Genomic DNA, 20,843 nt, shown 5'->3' with positions numbered 1-20,843 from the left:
GCATTATATTCGATCATCAATCTATAGTAATGTTATTTACAGTTTGCGCGTTTATTTTCCATAAATGCCGGTTAAGTGTATCGCCTCCATGTTGATTTGATATTCATCATTAAGATGACCCATTGTGCTGGTGTAAGTCACTTAACTCAGCACATATTGTTTGTTTTTCTCCGCTGTGTGATTATAATATTACTAAATTGTATTAAATGTTTTTGTTTTAACTTATGTTGTCTTTGTTTATTTATAGTATTTGCCGTGCTTGGAGTCAATGAGTTCTGAATTGGTAAGTTTATAATTCAATTATATTTTTCGTTTTAATTTCCACCGCGTGTGCAAATTTATAAGGTAGTCGCGTACTCGACTGATACATATCAAAATTAACTGTTTCGTTTTTCTTCCGCTTACAAAACCACAAGAGTTGTTCTTGAAGATGCAATTCAGTGGAATTCCGCCTTAACCATCCCTATCCCCCCTTTTTGTCTTGCTTTTTTTAATTTCAATTATTTCGGATTGTAGATTCTAAATCTTTGTAAAATTCTCTATAAGATACAGTATTCTAATTTGGAAAATAAGAGAGGTCAAGAATAATTCATAAATAAAAATTTGCTAAGGACAATTCTTGTTTCTTCTCACTGTGGGGTTTTTCATTTTAGGAGAATTTTGAAAATTTGTTTGTTTTTATTTACAGTATAATTCATAGATGGGGCTAGCATCAAACAAAAATTGCTGATTTATCAACGTTTGTGAATAAACAACAATATTTGTGTCGCGTTGCTATCTGCTCATATCGCATGCAGTATATTTTAATATAGTTTTGATCGCATATACCCCCACGGAACAAAATTATGTTTAATTTTTGCCTGATAGAGAATTTTCCAATCTTTCATTCGTTCTTTGATCCGTTGGTCGCTTGCGATTTTAGTTTAGAAGAGGACAGCGGTAGAAGTGACTCGTGTTCAGGGCACTGTACGAGGATGAATGTATAGCTGAAACTAATTTGCCCATTTTTTCTTATGAATTAATTTTTCACGTTTTAAATTAAACTAGCTTATTTTATTGAGAATTTTCTGTAGATTAAGAATCTTCAATCCGTTCTTCTCTATCAGTTCTTCTTTTAGTTATACGCAAGATATACGCCATTGAAAAAAAATCGTAAAAATTGGAACGACGCTTTTTTTGTCTTTTCGTCTCGATTTCCGAATCTTTCTCTCCTAAATTTTAATTAATATATTACCATAACTTATAAAGAATTTTCTAAGCTTTCATAAACCTTAATCCGTTGGTCGCTATCGCTTTTAGTTTTGAAGATATTTGTTATCGAAAATACTCGAAAAATCATAATTAAGCGCGTCCCAAGCATTTTTTGCTCATATATTATTTTTGAACCTTCATATTTCCAATTTGAATAACTCATCTTATAGAAAATTTTCCGTAGATTAAGAATCTTCAGTCCGTTCTTCTCTATCGCTTTTAGTTTCCGAGAAAATCGCAATGAAAATTTCGAAAAAATAAATGACTGCCGCGCACTCAGTCTCCCGTGAGACGTCTTCTCATTTCTATTTCTTCGGTCCGGATCGTGTATCGTGAATGACTAAAAAGCACTCTTTACATCTACCGTCCAGCGCTCACCTTTCATGCCCGAAATAGGCATGCACGTAGCAAATGAATGTTTTTTATATATTTTATCGTCACAGTGATAACTTTTAATGTTCAAACTTTATCAGAAACACGCAAATTGAGTCGCACGCAACGACAATTCTTTCTATTTCGAGCATGACATTTATTTCTGCGCTGCCTTGACCAAATCGCAACTTTGCGAACACATAACATAACTTTGTTTGTTCGGCGGGGCGATTAAAATGCGTTTATAATAATACCGTTGACACTGCTTGAATTGCTTGATAAGAAGCGTGCGATCGATAGTAGGCTGCACAGCGCCGCCGCCAAGCATAGTTTATATTACACATTTCGGTAATTAATTAATTGGATTATATCGATTATGGCATTAAAATATTAATCACCATTATCATATTACAATCGCGCGCAATTAATGCGTTCATAATGCATATTATGATCGAATTACTCGTCCAGATAAACCGGAGATAAACGCGTGCGGCGGCGGCGGCGGCGGCGAGTGACCGGGGGATTTAAACGCCAATTGAAAAGTTTACACGCGCTGTGCATGTCCATTGCCGGGCGCCGATATGTGCGTGTCTTGTCCGGGCGGCAATCGGGATTTATATTTTGTGGCCGACGCATTATTTCAATTACTGGCCGGACAATGCGAAAAAAACTAACTAATAAATAACCCCAAACGACTAAGAGTAATATTTCATCCCTTTTTGAAGCAGATGTGTGTCTAGGACATTAAGAATTTCACACGTCTGCTGGTCAAGTTGCTGGAACAAATTGGCGCACATGAAGTTTACGTTTATTTTTAATTATTTATCCAATCAAATTGATTTCGCTTGTTGCAAATCGGCGTAATTATTCATTCGCTTCATTCATATTTGATGAGTGCCAATTGTCGTGTGCGCGCGCGTTAATGCGTCGCGACGCTAAATAAAAGTGCAAACAAATGAAACCGAAATAAATCGCGAGCGCGTTGATGATGTCGGCCATGATTGATTGAATAAATATTTGAGCGTTGTAATCAATTAGTGGTTGCGTGCGACGGCGAGGTAAGCCTTGTGCTTTTTCATTTCATTTTTTTATTTTCAAAACAAAACAAAAAAAAAAACGTTTTGTTTTTGAAATAATTGACAATTGTGATGAATTGTGTCGCAGTTTTCACTGGCGTTTACTCTATTGCAATCGGTAAAAACTAAACGAAACAAAATCCGGCGTCCCTTGTAGGGGTGGTGGCGGTGGCGGCACGCAGGACTACGCGAGCGTAAAGAAATCGAATAAATATTCAATTTTTTCGTAGATTCTCGGGGCGCGCGCTTCGGATGTGCTTTGATTTCCGTTCGCAAACGGATTCGTGGCGGTTTCCGCCTCGCTCGCAAAGGGGCGGAAAGCCCAACGAGCCAGAAATCATCCGCGATGCGCGTTTCACGTCCTCGAACAGCCCGATTTGTTACAGGACGATTTCGTCGGCCAGCGTGCGCAATAAGTCCGCAACCCGTCTCGCATCATGTGAAATTGCCTGCCGCAAACCTCATAAACGCATTTTACAATGCTAAACACTCGTGTAAAACATAACCTATATTATAATATTTATCCTAACCTAATCTGACGTATAAAAATCACGTTTTTCGCTGTTTTTTGAATGAAAATACCGCGGAGTAGAAAACATATTTTTCTACGATAAGATTTTATTCGTTGGGGGCGGTTTTTAGCCTATACAAAGCGTCCACACGCAAAACGGTAATCACCGCGTATTGTTCGATACTTTAATTATCATAGTGCACATCATGTCGCTAATTTGCACGCCGGCAGCGCATCGCTTCCACTAAAAGAAATCTATTGTCATGTAACCACCCCAAAACTGGCAATGCCACGCCGAATAAATGCCAATTGACAATTAGCGATCGGTGTAATTGCGGTGCTAGTACGCTAAACATGCTAATTACGCTCGCCAAATAGATTAAATCCACATCTGCGCGCAATAAAACACGAATTTATCAACTCGCGGAAAGATTGCGCGCGCGGGCTTTGTCCCTCGATATGAATACCCTCCCCCCACCCCTCGAATGACGCTGCAAAGCAAAACGACGTTGTGTCTCCGCCGGGTGGTTTTTCTTTGATCGTTCGGCTTAGTGAATTAGGGCGAACGCACAAAGAACAACATATTACGAGATGTCGCGCGTAAGTGGAAACATCTGCGGGCTTCACGCCGCCTCCGAATGCAATTTTAATCTCGCACGAGACGGGGAAAGAGTTAAACGACATCCCCCGATGTGCGCGTGACATCATATCAACTTCATATCAAGTTTTAAGTTGTCAGCCGGCGGCGGTAGGCGCCGTAAATAGAAATTGTCAGCGTCGCGCGCGCCTCATTAACCGCGTGATTGTCGGACGGATGTAATTGCCGGAAGAGGCTTTACTAGATTATCGTATCGTTGGCTGGCAGCGCGTCGCGACAGCGGCGGCGGCGGCGGCGGCGGGGAAAAACGCAAATCCTTGCCGGGACGGATTTGTTTCGCGAAATGCGCGCGCGTGCTTGTCTTCTTACAAGCGACATAAATTATATTCAGATGATACGCGTACAACTGCAGCCGAGCAGTTTTGTCAGAGGGGTGGGGGTAGCGGAAATCTTTTCGCGTATTATGTTTCCATTTATTAAACTTCATTTGTGCGCGTAATGGTCATTGTTGTTGTTCGCCATATTGGTCATAATTTGTAATCTCGAAAGACCAAACGAGTGCATTAATACAGGGTGTGGCCGGAAATGCGTGTGCAATTTGCCCGCGGTGGTGAATTATTACATTGGTACTTGAGTGAAGTATATGCGCCGCATCCGAATATTATTTATGGATTTGGCGGCGATTTGACGGCGCGCGCTCAAATTAATGTATGGCCGTAGGCGGCTGGGGGCGGCGGCAGTGGTTGTGTGGGGGTATGAGACAGCGCGCGTTCGGTTGTGATCCGCGCGACACGCGACCCGCCGCCAACTTTTATTGTCTCCGCGTGTCCCTTGGCAATCTATTATTGTTTGCCTTCTTGCTATTCATATTTCGTTCGCGGAACTTTTCACTTTTCCTGCGGCTTGTGGTGACTTTCGCCGCGCTGCCGCCGCCTCCAGCGATTGTAGTGGTGGTGGTGGTTGTATTGCACAGAGTGCAGAGCTTGCCGCGATTCCGATTGTTGTTTCTGGGCTCGCATCGATGCGTCCCCGCCGACGAGCCGAAAACTTTCCGTCGTCCGCACGCTGCCCCCGCGCACGCCTTCGTCTTCCGCCTTCGCCGAACAGCGCAATAAAACTTTACAAACACATATTAAATAGGAAATGAAATGAAATGTTGCAGAAAACGGAATTGTTCTTGGTTCTGCTTCTCGGCGATGCAATTTTACGATCGCCCACTGGCTTGCAGCGTCTTCAAATGCAATAGAAACATAAATCGAGCGCGCAGCCAACACATATAGGTGAATTAACCTACACTCAGCGCTAGTACGCATGCGCATCGCACACTTTTCACACCACGAGTGTGATTATTTACAAATAAAAAATAATTTCAACAACAAGTACAAAGTTTGTGTAATTAGTCGCAAAACATGACTGAAACTCTTCATCGCCGCCTCCAAATTTGCGTACACGATTCAATTGGTGTGTCGCCGTGTGACGACCAACACGACAAGTCGTAATTGCGCGCGGCACGCGAAAAAAGCCGCAAAACAACACAAAACTCAACAACAACATCAACGACGAAAAAAGCGAGCAGTAAAGAAGCGCACGACCGCGCACACACGCCGCCCTCGCCGCCGGCCGGTTGTGCGCCCGAGCGGGAGAACGCGCCCCCGCCTTGGCGCAAGCGAAACAAGAAGGGAATTAAGTTTTTATTTTCGTGGTCGATCATTCGACGAAATAGAAATTGTTGGTAATCATGAGCACGCCACCGTCGCCGTCACCGGTGCACTGCGCCAAAGAAAACCCTTTTCATTACGTACTCACCTAAAAGTAGTTCAGCAACAAATTGAAACAAACAATTCATAGAAATTGTTTAATTTCAATACAATTTGATGCAAAAAAAAAACGCGGAAAATTCAAACAAATATCATAACAGGCTTTCCTTGGGGTGGAAACCGATAGCGACGAAACAAACGCATGAATAAATGCATGAAACGTATGAATAAATTTCAATTGCTTCGCCGAAACATGCGTCCGTCCGGTAAAAACCGCTCCAAAGATTAAATTTCATATTCGAAAGTTTGCGGCAACGGCGGCGGAATGTTTATATTAATCTCCAAGAGTTCCGCCGAGAACAAAACGTGCGCAGAGTCAAAAGAAATGATTGTCTGTCGGCGGGTATTCAATGCGCTCCGGCGACAATCACCGCCGCCGAGTCAACAACCGGGAAGCAGCAGCTGGAGAGGATTTTTATTGCTGCTCGCGAGTAAATAACCCTTTCGCAAGGCGGGCGTGCGGCGCATACTGAAAAGTTTACCCAGAAGTAAAATTTAATTTGATGCAGGACAATCTGATGCATACCTATCACGGTTGATTAGGAGTGTCTTGGATGTGTAATGAAGCGGCAGGTATGAACAATCACGTCCAGCGGCGCTGAGGAGGCGCAAAAAACAAGCGCGTAAACAAGAGAAGAGTGTCGGGGCTGGTAGAGTGGGGCGGGCGCGTGCGGTCGGTTGTTCGGCGTGCCGCGCGGCGATCATTCTCGTCCAGCTCGCCGTCGCGGCGCGACGCAGACGCTCGTATACTGCTGCCGCCGCCGCCGCCGCCGCCGCCGTCCACGTGTTTACGCAAAACTTTTCCGCATGCGAGCAGTTCCACGCGGCATGAAATTATGAGTATTGTGCATACTGTGATCTCGGCTTTGCTGATAACATGTAAGTAAAGAACACTTTTCGCTAAACGTTTTATTTTTTTCAATCCCCGCCTGTTTGCAAAAACTTTAATCGTTTTTGTTTGCGTTGTTTGTGTGTGTGTGTGTGGGCGGCGCAAAGTTTCGCAGCGGTAGAATAACGCGTCGGAACAAGAGTTTCGCATTGTATTTAGCATTTCTGAAATGGGCAAAGTAAAATTTTCGAGGACAATATGCACGCGAACATATAAATAAGCTTCAATACGAGCGGCGGCTTCTTTATTCGGGGGCGAGCGAGAGCGGCGATGGGGAAGCCGCCCGGCGGCCGCGAGCGCGCACGGTTGACGCTAATAACAGTTGAATGTCTTTCGCCAAATTAGCACAATGCCCATTAAAGCCCCGTCCCTTTCGCACTCCGAAGCACTCTATATTTTCATATGTGGTTTTCAACAATTAAAGTCTTTACTGTCTCGCCGCCCCAGCGCGCCGCCACTGCCGCCGCCGCCGCCGCGCCAAGTTTCGTTTCTACGCTTGATTCTCCGAATGTTGCGCTGGGACTTAACTTATGACCAAGTTACCAACCGCGCGCCGACTTACAACTTCGCATCTCGGGCGCCTGCGGAGCCGCCTACAGGTTGTCACGGGAACACCGGGGTACACGGCCGGCCCGCCGAATTTGAATGCTCGTTACGCGCCCTGGCATAACGAGGTCCTTACATGTCTCTGACTCTGACACCAATTTTGCATTCGGAGGGTGACTTAGCACGCGTCAGATTTTTGACATCCTTCAACTGATAATCTACGGATTTTTACGTTGAAATATTCAAATTTTTTTTTGGGTGGATATTTCGTGTTATTTTTATATTTCAAGGTTGAAAATTTTTCTGTGTCACCTTGTATGCAGTCTTGCGTCTTGCGCTGGGCTCTCGACAATCCACCTCCTCAGAGAGACTTAACCCTTTCGCCTTTTGCTCGCCTAATATTCTCGAGAGGCCCATCAACCACGTCCGAAGTCCGAGCAGCGGCTGGGGGCGGCGTAGGGTGCGCAGAAGTGTTAATTACGTTTAATAATATTTATCACTCCCTTTATGGTCGGTCCTCGGCGTATATCCGCGCCGGAAGAATTATTGCATTAAGAAGAAGCATAAATCCAGCGATCTCAGCGCAAAGTTGCCGCGTGCACACGCACCGGCGGCGGCGGTCACGACGCGAAACTTGTCAGAAATGATTTTTCAATGTTTTCCTTTGCGCGGCGGTAAACCTTTGAGTGGTCGCACAACAGAAACAAAAACAAGCGGGGCGACGTAATGAAAAAGTAAATCTCGGCAGGCGCCTTGCGACAGCGGCGTGACGGGCGGCGGCGCTTGTTAGGTGAGAAAACAAGCGCCCTAGCTCGTTGGTACAAACGGGCGAATGACGCGGAATAAAATGCGAATGACAGCGGCGTATGAAACACACAGCAAAAAAAAAACATAAAATTGCTTTTAAAGTAAAAGAATTCCGATGCCGCCTTGCACGTAACCAAACATTCCGATCGTTTACGCGCGTCAATTCCTCGTGAAACAGCTTTCACAATAAAAACTTAAATTATGCGCACGCGGGGGGGTTGGCCGCCCACCTCTGCCCGCCCGCGCGCGCGTCGCGTATGTATGCACCTGCCGGCCGCCAGCGGTGCATTAGCCGCCCAGCTGCCCCCGTATTAGCGTTTTGAGGTTTCCGCGTGCATTCGCCCCGGCATCCGGCTATCGATTTTATATTTTGCGATATAAATAGTCCGTTTAATAATAGTAAATTTTTACAGCTACCTACCCCCCGGACGCTTAATTATTGCGAATGATAGTTGCACTAATGGCACAAACGCGCGAACGGATTAAAAGGAAAATCTTGTTTTTCCAGCCACGTTAATGAAACGCGCGTTTTAATTGGCGGCGCTCACGCCGCGAGCGGCATTGTCTAGCGTCGATAACGCGATGCACACGGGGGCGGCAAAGCGTGCCCCCTTGGCGGTGAGATCTTGCGCGCTAATTTACCACCTCCGCACGTATTTCGCGCACGCATTATGCTAACGCACATAACATTAGGAGTTTTATGACAAAATTTTGTGTTTTACTCGCAAAAATCATAAAAATCTTGATGGTAATCGATGGATGCAATGAAAAAAAAAAAGATTTTATTGCGCATGCGCAAGTTTAAATCTTCAGCGATTAAAAAAATGTTCGCAAAAAATGCGTTAAACTAACTAATATCGAAAAATTTGCGCCGACCGTCGACTCGCAATAAACTAAAAACCACTTTGCGATCCGGCGCGTTTTCCGGCCGTAATGGAACATATTTAATATGTTTCCGTCCGCGGAAAATATAAATGAAAACATGAACATGCTCGATGTTTGCACATCCCTCAAATGTCGTGCGGGAAATTAATATTCACGTAAAAATGTTGAGGCGGGCTACATTAATATCAGGCCCGAAACTCGGCGCCGGCCTCACGCACCCAAATAAATCAGTTTCAAATGTTGTTTACATTCGATTTTTCCATTACTTTGGTATTATTTTTCCTGTATCACTAGCCGGCCAAAGCACACAATACCGGCTGGCTTGTTTTCTCAAAACTAAGAAGCGCATACTGACACGAAAGTTAATGTCAGTGTAAATAAAGCAAACATGAAATATTCATGCGCCGGGGGTGGGTGGTCGAAAGAAGCGCATCCATTCGTAGTTGTCAGGTAGGTGCGTGACGTGCGATGCGCATTGTTCGTGCCTTTGGAATTTCAATTTTGCGCTTTTGACGGCGGCGAATTCTTGATGCACCTCTAAGTAGTTATTTTAATTAGTCGCATTTAGTATATTCCAGATTACGCGAATTAAAATGTGCTCGGAAAGTTCGCAAAGGTTGCGCGAGTTAATGCATGGAAATGTCCAGCGGGGGCGGCGAAAAACGTACACCTACACGCATACACACACACACATAAAGTGCTGAAATTAATTAGTTGATATTTCACGTGCGCTCGACAACTTTTCGGACGAGACGCGCGCGGGCGGATTTTTTCGCCCGGAGGGTGGCATCTTGAAGACGGCGCAACGAGTGCGCTAATTAATAAGCGAACTCTCTCTCTGAGTTGAGAGTATGTGGAAAAATGCAGTGCAGACAGGTGAACAAACGCCGCACGCCGCCGGCGCGCCTCAAAGTTTTTTTTCGCACGCGCGCGCGCTGAAAAGTCGTTTAATTAATGTTGGATTTAATTATGGGTCGGGATCTACGAGTGAATGTTCTACTATTTTCTGTTTGAGGTTAATTTTCTACGCTTTGCGCATTTTAAAAGCATCGAATATTGCTCGTTCACTGAAATTTGATGTTGGTTTAATCTGAAAATGTTTTAATTAAATTTGCGCTCATCCAATATTTTTGCTAACAATATTGTGTGCGATTTTTTTAATAACTAAAAAATTAACAACAAAAATAAATTGTATCATGCATGATGCAATGTCATTTACGGCTTTTTTTATATATATAAAAATAGAAAATTTGTTTTGTTGCGGGGAATTCGTAAAATCAAACAATTGTAGTCGTAACTTGGACAACTCTAACTTGTTTTGAAGTTTATTACATCGATTAGAAGCGGCGTTAATGCATGTTGTTGTGATATTTGTCACATAACTTTTAAAACACCACAAACTGCGATTTTTTCGTTTTTTGTTATAAAGTTTGACATCTCGGACACTTTTTACATTTGTTTGATTGACGGCGTATGGTATTTTACATGGTTTTGTGCTGCACCGTAGGTAAATGCGCAGGCGCTAGCTCCTCCCCGTAACTAAAGTTCCTTAGTCACGGTCTTGACCCTCCGTGATTAAAGTACCATTTTTGTATCAAATTGTATCTAAAAAACCAGAGTTTTAGTTACGAGATTGATTAAGAGTGAGTGTAGGAAGCGTTTAATTAATCGAGTGTATTACAACGTTTAGCCACGTGATGCTTATGTTATTTTTTCTACTTTCACTTTATTTCCACGTTGAAATTTTTGTATTTGAATTTTTGTATTTTAAATTATCGAAATTCGCTTGCACAATAGTAAAAAATGTTTGCCGTAGGCTAATGCTCAGGGGCAAGCTCCTCCCCGTGACTAAAACCAGTGACTAAAGTACTTTGTGCCTCAAAACCGTGGAAAAACAGGCGCTTTAAAGGTGGAAGTAGAAAATTTGTATATTAAGTATTATTTCTTATTAAATCCGGGTAAAATTTAGATAGTGTCATTATCGTGCATTCAGGATTATTAATGAAGTCCTTAATGTTGTCCTGTTGCCGTTGTCGATTAGCATTTCAAGCGGAAGAAGACGATTTCGATAAGCAATTTCATCGCGCTTGGTTAACTCGTGTTGTTTGCCAATAGACATTTAAGAAACGCTCCGAAATCATTTTTCAAAAATATCTTCCATGATACAACTCGAGATAAAAATATTTACGGCGTTTCCAACGAAAGTTTTCTGCTGGAATTCTCGAATTATCTTCCTCAATATTTTATTAATCCGGGAAAACTTGCGGGTCTTCCTCCGGCCGACCCATGTGCTACATTCGCTGCTCATAATTCGCGCTAATTTAATTTAAAAAAAGACGACAGAGCGGTAGCGGCGGCGGCGGTGTAGGTATTGCACAGGTGGCCGCCGCTGACTCGTGATCATAAAGCGGAGTAGCACAACGTGTAACAATGTAATGCACGATCTACCGTGAGCTGGCGTGAGCGTAGTGGCGGCGGCGTCATCGTCCTGCCGCAACAAGAGGGGCGGCGAAGCGCGAGCATAGGTAGAGCGCACGTCGCGCGGACATAAACAGCAATTAGGCGCCGGAGTGCGTCTCGCCGCTCGCTACCAGTCGCGAAATTGGTAAGCGTGATCATAACGAGATCGCGGAGGCGGCGCGCGTAATTATCGCGCGCCTTTTGTACGCCCGCCGGCGGTAATTGCAATTTGACATGTCAAAACAGCATAATCAGATGTTGTATTTTTTTCTTCGTTTTTTTTTCCGGTTATTTCAAGTGATGAATTGCAATATTTGTGTGAAATTTTGATGGCGGCGGTTTTGCACTATATAAAAACCGCCACCGCGCAGAAAAACGGTCTAAATAATTCAGTTATCGCCCGGCCGGTTGTCCTATCATGTTGTTTTAGCGTCCCGGCCGTAGATGCGTTAAATTAAATTAGGCGCCGGACCGGCCCGCACGAAAGACGCCAAATTTATGTGAGCACTTAGAGGGGCGGCGCGACGTGCGTCCGAGTGAGAGCGCGTGTCGCGCGACACATCGGAAAAGCTTTTATCCATTTATCCATCCCATCCGCTAACGACCGCCACGACGTATTCTTGTCGTGCGGATCACTTATACCTCCTCGCCGCCCCCGGGGCTGGCGCAAGTCACGCGATCCGCGCGATAACTGATTGAAACTGATTGGAAATTGATATGTTTTAAGAGCGCTGTTTTCGCACCGGGGATTAGCCACCAGGTAGATACAGGTCAAATACAGATACATATCATTCCGGGGGCGGGCGTGCGGCAAGTTGAGTGGTTAGCTATCGGGCATGTTTGATTGTCGCACATTTTTTACGTTTTTGACATATTGAATCACGCAAAACGCGGCTGATTGAAACCGATTGGAAATTGATACGTTTTGGCGCGGGGGGCGGCGCGTTGTCAAATCACCGCCACCTCAAATTGCATTTGCGCCGTAACGCTCGCGCCATTCCCGTCGCAAACTTCGACGATACGCGGCCAAATCCAATTAACAATTAGTAACTGTCGAACTTATTGTCATTGCGGCGTTTATTTAGCACCGCCGCCGCCGCCATGGCGCGCGAAATAAAAAGCGCACGTGCTGCGAATCCACGAGAGTGCCGGGAAAGAATCGAGAAGAAAGCGCAATTACGCGAGCGGGCCGCGAGGTCGCAAAGTTAGTCGCGCCGCTGCCGCCGCCGCCGTCGCCGAAAATCAAGATAGACGCTGAGGAATGAAGTGTCGCACGGTGGGTGCGCGGGCGGCCGAAAGTTCGCGCGCGCCCGCCGTCTCGGTTTAATGTAATCTGTGCGCTGCTGAAAGGTGTAACGCAATCATTCGTCAGTACGCGCCGCCGCCGCCGCCGCCGTGCTTCTCCGGCTGCTTTTCGCACTTAATTATCTCGCCGATAAAGTTCGCGCAGCGAAAGCGTGAAAAACTACGAATGTAATCTCAGCTCGTTAAATGCAAATCGCAGTCGGAAGCAAAGCGAGAAAAACAATCCGCGTTCGGAAAAGAACGGTTGACTCCCGGCGAGGAAAACGCGTGGAAATTGCATTGTTATATAATTTTCCTTGTAAATCTTCAACGCCAGCCAGCGAGAAAATAAAATAAAATGTGTCCCGGTGGCTGGCTTGCCGTTCGATGCAGATCTTTTCCGAAAACTACCCACGTCGATTTTTTAGTTTCTGCGGATGAAAAACTTTTCCACATTACAAAAGCCAGCTTTTCTCGGTTTTTCCTCTTCTCCCGGCAGGCAGGCAGGCGACCAGGTTTAGGTGAAAATCTTCAATTTGCGAGCGAAATTAAAATAATAAAAACATAAAAATATTAGTGAGACCAGGAGGAAAATGAAGAAAAGAAAATTGCCACTCGCTGGGGCCGCAGCCGCCCCCGCAGTCGGCGAATTAAAGTACAATTCGTCACCAAACTTTATCTATTATCTTTGTGTTGGCTTTACTTACTAGGTGGCTTTCGCGCGCCGCGCGCGCAATACGCGCGTTTCCATTTCGCCTTAATTTTCGCGTCCGCCCGCAACTTTCGCCGCCGCCGCTGCTGCCGTCGCCGGAAGTACGAAACTATGTAAATTGTAATATTTCCACGTCGCGCGCGCGCTGCAACGCGAAATAAATTGCGGATTTGAGTGCGAATTGTAAAAATTACGCGAACCCGCCCTGGCGCGCATATTTTCGCACCGCCGCCCCCGAAAGTAATCGCTCCACGGGTCGTTAATAACCCGTCTTATTCGGGAGGGCTAACAAATCTACTGTTTCATTGCTGCCGGCAGCATATGACATTAAAAGTTAATCTGTTAAATCATGAAACATGCATTGTTGCAGATAATTACAGTTTTTCAAAGTCAACAAGCGCTTAATTTAGGTTAACTGTCAAATTTTACATACATAACCTCATCTATCACCGAACCTAACCTAAGTTGAGTAATTTTTTTTTTAATTTTTCTTTTTATGAATGATTTATTAATAAATTCGTAATTGATTGCAGTGATAAGCAGAAGAGTCGTCTGCGGGCACAATTGTGGACACGAGCAGCTCGTCCAGTGTGCGCGACCTCTCTCCTTCATCACCGAGTCGGGGTTAACTTTCGTCGCGAGCCGCACGGATTTGGAGAAGATCTGTCCGTGAGTAATCGACGCGTTGGCGCGGCCGGACACCTCCACCTACGTCCCCCAAATAAATTATTCATTTGCGTGCCCCCGAAGACGCCGCTGTTCACCCTTGCAAGTCGAGTTCATGCATGTCAACCGAGCGAAAAATAACTCATCCCCGACTATAACGATCGTGGTCAAATCTCGAGTTGTCTGCTCATGCGACAACCACACCACGCAGATCGTTTGTCATGTTCCCACCACCGCCGCCATCCCGCGCGTTGTCCACCCCCTGCAGTCGAGTGTTGCGGATGCCCGTGTTGTTTGGCGAGCGCATTAACGAAATAAAAAACGTTTGCAGAGACCTGAAGGACGCGCTCAAATGCATTCATTCGTACACGCGGATGTGCATGAACATGCATCATCGCAAGCACTTCAAGCAGCTTTTCCACGGCACCGGCGCCACGGTGCACGAGCTCTGCGATAATTCAACGTATCAAGAAGGTAAGCGAGTTTGCACCTGCAAAGAAAAGCTGCCCGGCACACGCGAAGCGACAACAAGCAAATTGTTATGAATTAGCTTTTTCTGCAGCGTTTGCCCAATGTTTGCATTTCATCGTGAAATTTTCACTCGCGCGGAAAATTTCATGCTTTTTTTTATTTTTCATTTTGATGCGGAGAATAAAAATAATAACTGTTAATACTCCTGATGGCAAAGGAAGCTCGATACTCGTGATTTTCGATGTAAAAATTGCACGAAAAGAGAGTGCAATACGGCGATTATAGCTCGCGCGTGGGTGCGCGCCGCCTCCACCTCGAGGAGGCGGCAGCTGTGTGTTTATTCGAAAGCGTGCACGCAAATATATTATGTTTATAAATTACGCCCGCGAACGACCTATTCGAGTATGCAAATTTATATTTTTTATTACGCGGCGCGACGTTTCGTGCGGGGCGGCGACATTATTTCGCCCGAAAAAGTTACTCTATCATCGTAAAACGGGGGCGGCGGCGTAAGTGTGTGCACATCGGCCGCGAGGTGATATATTCGCTCATTTCTCCGAGCCGCGGCCGAGTTAATAATGTGTTATGAGTCCATACAGCCGCCTACTGTTCGCCCGCCGCCGCTGAATAATATTTACAATTTACCATTCGGATTCCCCTTTAGAACGCTGATATTTCGGCAACAATTTTATGCGCTGTGTTAACATCCACGAAGTCTCATCACGAGATTTTTATCTTCACAAACAACAAAATAGGTAAAAATCATTTCTTTTGTTTTATTTTTCAGAATATTTGAAGTATGTACCTTGTATGATGCAAGTGGCGGATGAGAATCAAGTTTGTTTCGATCGGTACGCCACAGCGATGAAAGAAATTCAAAATAATCCTCCGCAGCCGCAACCTGAGGAAGAACAGCCGGAAATTCAGGAGCACCAGCAGGGGCGACATCAAAACCGTGATAGTGTTACCATCGCGGACGCCCTGCGCGCCTACCACCGCCGGAGAAAGCGAGAAACCGCCGACGAAGGAGTCAAAAACGTCTGTTGGTAAGCCGCGCGTCCTTTGGCAACTCGGAAAGTAAACTAATACCTTCCATTCTGTTCGTCAGTACCTTTCAGGAATACGTCCAGTGCTCGACACACACAACCCGGCGGGCGTGCGGCCCCGATGCAGCCGAGTTCAGCCGCAACTTCCTCGATCGCATGTCGTCGTCGATGATCAAGGTAAGGCGACTACACACAACCCGCCCCCGTCGCGGCGCAACAACAATCGATTAATTAGCGGCGCGCCGGCGTCCCCCGCGCCAATTAAGTGTCGGCTAATCTTTTCATTTATTAAAGCGATAATCCCCGAGTGTGTGTCCCGACGTTTTAACAAATCCATCAAGATTTACAAGTTTTCGCTCTATTTAATTCTCGGCGGATGCACTGGCGGGCCAGATGATTAATTAGTGTCATCAATACTTTGATCGATTTTACGCTTGCTGCGGGCGTGTTTTGTGTGTTGTGTTTTGTCACCGCCCGCCTCCAAAAACGGATGAGACGGATCTGAAATTTCAGACAGTTAACACAATAACTGATTTAAGGGAATAAAACGCGCGCGGTTTTGAATTTATGTGCGGAAACTGTTGTTAAACGTGACTGAATAGGCAACAGTACCGTTTATAGTGATGTTTATCGTCCCATTGTCGAAGTGGCAAGTTATTACCTCGTGTGCAATTCGCCGCCGCACAAGAAATTGTCGCCCCCCGAATGTGCATCGTGCGTATTTGCATCGCTCTGACCTCGCGCGCTTGCCGATACCATCTCCAACCTAATCCAATTCGGCGCGATCGCCTCGTTTCTTGCTTGATACCTTTCATTAGCGAAGGTTTCCCGTCTTCCCGTCTGCTTTCCTGCCGCCCCCGAGCGCCGCTTTAATACATTTAAGCCTCTTAATGCTCTTTCCTATCGCATGCTACAAATTTAATTATTTCAATTACACAACAGCGCGCCGAATGCAATAAAACCGGAGATGCGAATATTTCGCGTTTGCAGTCGTACGATCGTAGATTTTATTCATCTGCTCGCTCGCGGGCGTAGACAGGGCGAGACGGACGTTTAACCCGCATGATGCAATTTAATTAGAATGTTCGACGCTTCGCGCCGCCCATCCGAAAATGCGATTCGTGAATGTTTAATGTGTTTATTATTTATTAAACGCTCTGTATGTATTTTAAGCAGCTTTCCGATGAACCCCCTTTTCGCGTCCTGTCTTCCGGTAGTTTTTGAACAATTTCAAAGACGTGGATTTTCTTTGCGAGCACCGGTAATGCTATTACGCGTACTTTTGGTTTCACAGATGTCATAATTTACGCGCAGACAAAGCGCGGATTACGCTTTTGTGATGCGAGATTTTCGATTTCTAATTGTAGATGCACTGCTCCGAGTACGGCGCGAGTGAATGCGGTTTGTCATCCACTTCGCCGCCTCCACGAATAACAACGCTGCCGTTTTTCGCCGCCGCTGTGTTGACTGCTCTGCGTTGCTTCACAATCACATTCACTTGAGCGCCGAATTAATCGAACTCTTCGTAAATATCACACCCTGAAACCCTGCTCTCCTGGAGTTTTTTCTTCTCCGCGTAGGAAATTGGGAATTAATTTCGTCGAACATTTGATTATTGCATCTGTCTCGGCAAGTAACAGACAGTGGAATGTTGGACTTGATTGCATTCGACCATTGCGATCGCAAATTGTTTCGTTGTGATGGAGATTAGTTCAATTGAGAAAATTGCACTCGAAATTGTTTGAAGTTGCTTGAGTTGAGAATCTAAAATGTATATTTATGGTTATTAGCGATATTTGTTTACAATTTTACTTACGATAAGCAATTATATGCTCACGTGTAGTTCCTCTACGGCACTGAATAAGTCATTTGCACGATTCTTCATCATGAATCTGTAACCGAAGTATTTGTAGCACTAACATATCAATTATTAAATTATTCTTGTTATGTGTGGAACTATTAAATAATGCCAAACTGATGGCAATTAAGAAATTAAGCAATTGTTACACACACATCTTTCCACCGCAACATTTGTATATGATAATAATGTACATATCTTAAAATATTGGGTATGAAACTTACCTTTCTGCTGCTTTTAGGACATTTAGGATTGACCTAATTTATTCCTGCCTCTTGTTCATATTTAACGTGATTCTATTAAACGCAAATTGGAAAAGACATTTGTATAGAACGGTATACACATCTGGATGTAAAATACTGTATCTGTTATCTGTTCAATGTGTACATATTAAAGAACCTTCTAAAATAAACAGTTTCGTTGTATTTTAATTTAATAAGGTGGAAAAGTTGTCGTTTTGTTGCCTATCTGAGTGAAGGACAGCTTTATATACGCTTTGATTTGAATGTGTTTTGTGGCGAGTTAGCTTTACATAAGCTGTTCTAACCTAAATTAACAAACGCACGTGCGGTTGTATTCCGACGTTCAAAAACACGCGAGAAATTGTGTAAAATGGGCAAACTAGCAAAGAAAACCACGATGAAAAGTAAAATAAAGAAACCTAAAATAAAAACATTTAAGAAAGTTAAACCCAGCGGTACATCACAAGCCAAAATTACCAAAGGCCTCAAAAACATAAAGAAACAACACAAAGTAAGCATTCTTAGTTTTTTTCGTGTCTATTCCACAACTAAACTAAGTTGTTTGTATAATTTAATAGGAAATAGAAGATCATGAGCTCTCCGAGCAAGAAGAAGACATGATTACGGACACAGAAAATAATGATGTTGCTTCAGAAGTTGATGAAGTTGACAACATCGACACCCAAAATGATCAATCAGACAATGAAGGATCTGATTCTGGTGATGAAGTACATGACCACCAGGCTGCTTTAGAACGCCTGAAAGAAACTGACCCAGAATTCTACAAGTTCTTGCAAGATAATGACAAAAAACTGCTGCAGTTTAATGTGTCTGACTCTGAAGGTGATTCAGATGCTGAAAAAGAGGAAGAAGATGAAGTTCATCAGCCTGGTGAGCTTGAAGTTGCCAGTGATGAGAGTGATTTTGAAGATGAGGATGGAGAAGCATCTTCTAATAAACAAATTACTTTAAAAATGATTAAAGCTTGGCAACAGGAACTGCAACAACCACAGAAAAACAACAAAACCATTGTTATGGTTGCAAAGGCATTCAACGCCGCATTGCGCAGCGTTTCCCCGGACGCGGAACGCAATGGTGCTTACATAGTTAAAGGCTCTGCTGTGTTTAATGGAGTTGTACAACTATGTGTGCTGTATCTCGGCCCGGCGGTGCGCAGTTTTCTCCAGCTGAAGAAAAGTCAACAAGCGCACAAAAGCAAACGCTTCACAAAGATAAAAACGGCGATGAAACAGTATTTCACCGATCTGCATGATTTGCTGAGCAATGTGACCAGTGGCAACATTCTCAACGTGTTGCTTAAACATCTTCATTACATGTCTTCTATTTTGATATCTTTTCCTAGCTGCGGAAAGGCGATCGTGAAGAAATTAATCGCGCTCTGGGCGAGCGCTAGCGATGAATCTGTGCGTGTTGTCGCCTTTCTGTGTATCCTGAGGCTGGTGAACTTGCAGCGTGAGTCTTTGCTGGATTACGTGCTCAAAACCATGTACATTGCTTATGTGAAGAACGCGAAGTTTGTCAGCGTCAACGCACTACCCAGTATTAACTTCATGCGTCGTTCATTAGTAGAAATCTACGCTTTGGATGCAGCTTCGGCCTATCAACACGTGTTTCTCTATATTCGGCAGTTGGCGATTAATTTGCGCAATGCCATCGTCGATAATAAAAAGGAGAATCTTCATATTGTTTATAACTGGCAGTTTGTTAACAGCTGCAAGTTGTGGGGCAACTTTCTGGGTCAAGCGGCGGGAAAACCGCAGGTACAGGGTTTGATCTATCCCTTTGTGCAGGTGTGTTTGGGAACGTTGAAGTTAGTGCCTACTGCGGCGTATTTTCCACTCCGCTTTCACCTCGTGCAGGTTCTCATTGATTTGAGTCGGGACAGCGGCGTATACATCCCGGTTCTTCCTTTTCTCACTGAGGTTTGTATAACATTTATTTTTTCAATTTGTTTTGTGGTATAAATTGCTGGTAATTGCAGGTATTGACCACGTTCGACTTTAACAAGAAACACACGAAGGTTTCGATGAAACCTTTGTCATTCACGACTGTCTTGCGAATGGGTAAGGCGCAAATGATGGAGAACGGTTTCAAGGATGCTATTATCGACGCACTCTACGGTTGTCTCTTGGAATATCTCTCAGCGCATTCACATAGTATTGCATTCCCGGATTTGGCTTTATTCGCCAAGTGTCAGGTAAATAAAATGGTTCTCAGTGCAATATCAGTTATCTAATGTAATTTTTATGTGTTTAGATCAAAGTTTTCCTGAAAAAGTGTTCGGTAGCGAAGTACCAGCGGAAGATGCAGCAATTACTCGAGAAGATAGACGCGAATGTGTCACACATCGAGTCTGAGCGCGCGAAACTCACGTGCAGCCTCGCCGAGGCGAAGAAAATCGAAGGGTTTGAAACGCAGATCAAAAACAGCGGCACGCCACTAAGTACCTTCTTTGAGAGCTGGGATAAGGTACGCAATATTAAGCGTAGCAAACAGGCCACCAACAATGAGGAAGTGGGCGATTATAATCTACCCAAACTTAAGAAGACGTCGACGATCGCGAAAGAGCCGAGGAAACATGTTGACTCCGATGGGAAAGTTGTGCTGTTTCCTAGTGACAGTGAAGATGATGGTGAGGAGGAGAAAGATTCGCGCCCTAAGCGAGGAAAACGGGCTGGCAGAGGAAAGAAACCGAGCGAATTTGAGAGAGGAAAGCCGGTAATTGCAAATGACGCCGGCGACATAGTGGAAGATATAGTTGATTGGTAATTGTTATTATAGTTAGAAGTAAGGAAATTTTGTTTGTAAAGTGAGGTACAACTATGATGTGTTGTTGCTACTGGAATAAAAAGATTGAAAACAACTTTTGTGCATAGTTTTCCACCTATTTTAATGTTTTCAGATTCGTCCTTGCAGGGCAATTCTCTCACAAGAGCAATTTGCAATTAGCCGTAATAAAGTTCAAATGAATGTTTAAATTTGGCGCGAAAAACAGGGTCGAACTATTTCTTAAAATTATTTTCCGTCGAAACACAGGGTCAAACTGTTTGTTTAAAATATATTCTGTTGAAATCACCGAGAAGACAAATTTGTTTTTAAAATTGTCAATAGGGCCTTAATGGTCAGTGATAGGGGAAAATTGTTCTTAAATAAATTAATTAGAATTCAACAAGCTATCACATTCCGAAATCAGAATTTAAAAATTCCAACTTTTAATTTTCGACATAAAAAAGAGAAATCTTTTGCCTTTTTTATAACAAAATCTTTTCTTTAAAAATTTTTTGTGCCATTTTGATGATTTTTCAACTAGGATGCCATCTTGTAGAGAATT

At 44.1% G+C, this 20,843-nt stretch overlaps 2 protein-coding genes across 2 annotated transcripts; both read left to right on the top strand.

Moving 5' to 3' along the window:
- The first annotated feature begins 6,349 nt into the window (after nt 1–6,349).
- On the top strand, nt 6,350–17,661 carry LOC135794799 (uncharacterized). Its single transcript, XM_065306198.1, has 6 exons — nt 6,350–6,504; nt 13,742–13,877; nt 14,206–14,348; nt 15,133–15,391; nt 15,454–15,568; nt 16,759–17,661. The coding sequence occupies exons 1-6, from the start codon at nt 6,462–6,464 to the stop codon at nt 16,891–16,893; spliced, it is 831 nt and encodes a 276-aa protein (XP_065162270.1). The 5' UTR covers nt 6,350–6,461; the 3' UTR covers nt 16,894–17,661.
- A 139-nt stretch (nt 17,662–17,800) lies between these two features.
- Noc2 (Nucleolar complex protein 2) lies at nt 17,801–20,375 on the top strand. Its single transcript, XM_065303151.1, has 4 exons — nt 17,801–18,002; nt 18,070–19,434; nt 19,494–19,709; nt 19,769–20,375. The coding sequence occupies exons 1-4, from the start codon at nt 17,862–17,864 to the stop codon at nt 20,279–20,281; spliced, it is 2,235 nt and encodes a 744-aa protein (XP_065159223.1). The 5' UTR covers nt 17,801–17,861; the 3' UTR covers nt 20,282–20,375.
- Nucleotides 20,376–20,843: the final 468 nt, after the last annotated feature.

The sequence above is a fragment of the Atheta coriaria genome, unplaced genomic scaffold (genome assembly GCF_025399875.1).
Source record: "Atheta coriaria isolate IRGN ID8LTWV9N9 unplaced genomic scaffold, Caltech_Dcor_3.1 hic_scaffold_1_pilon, whole genome shotgun sequence".
NCBI classification, from domain to species: Eukaryota; Metazoa; Arthropoda; class Insecta; order Coleoptera; family Staphylinidae; genus Dalotia; species Dalotia coriaria.
The sequence above is the reverse complement of the archived record's forward strand: the minus strand, read 5'-3'. Positions and strand labels throughout refer to the sequence as shown.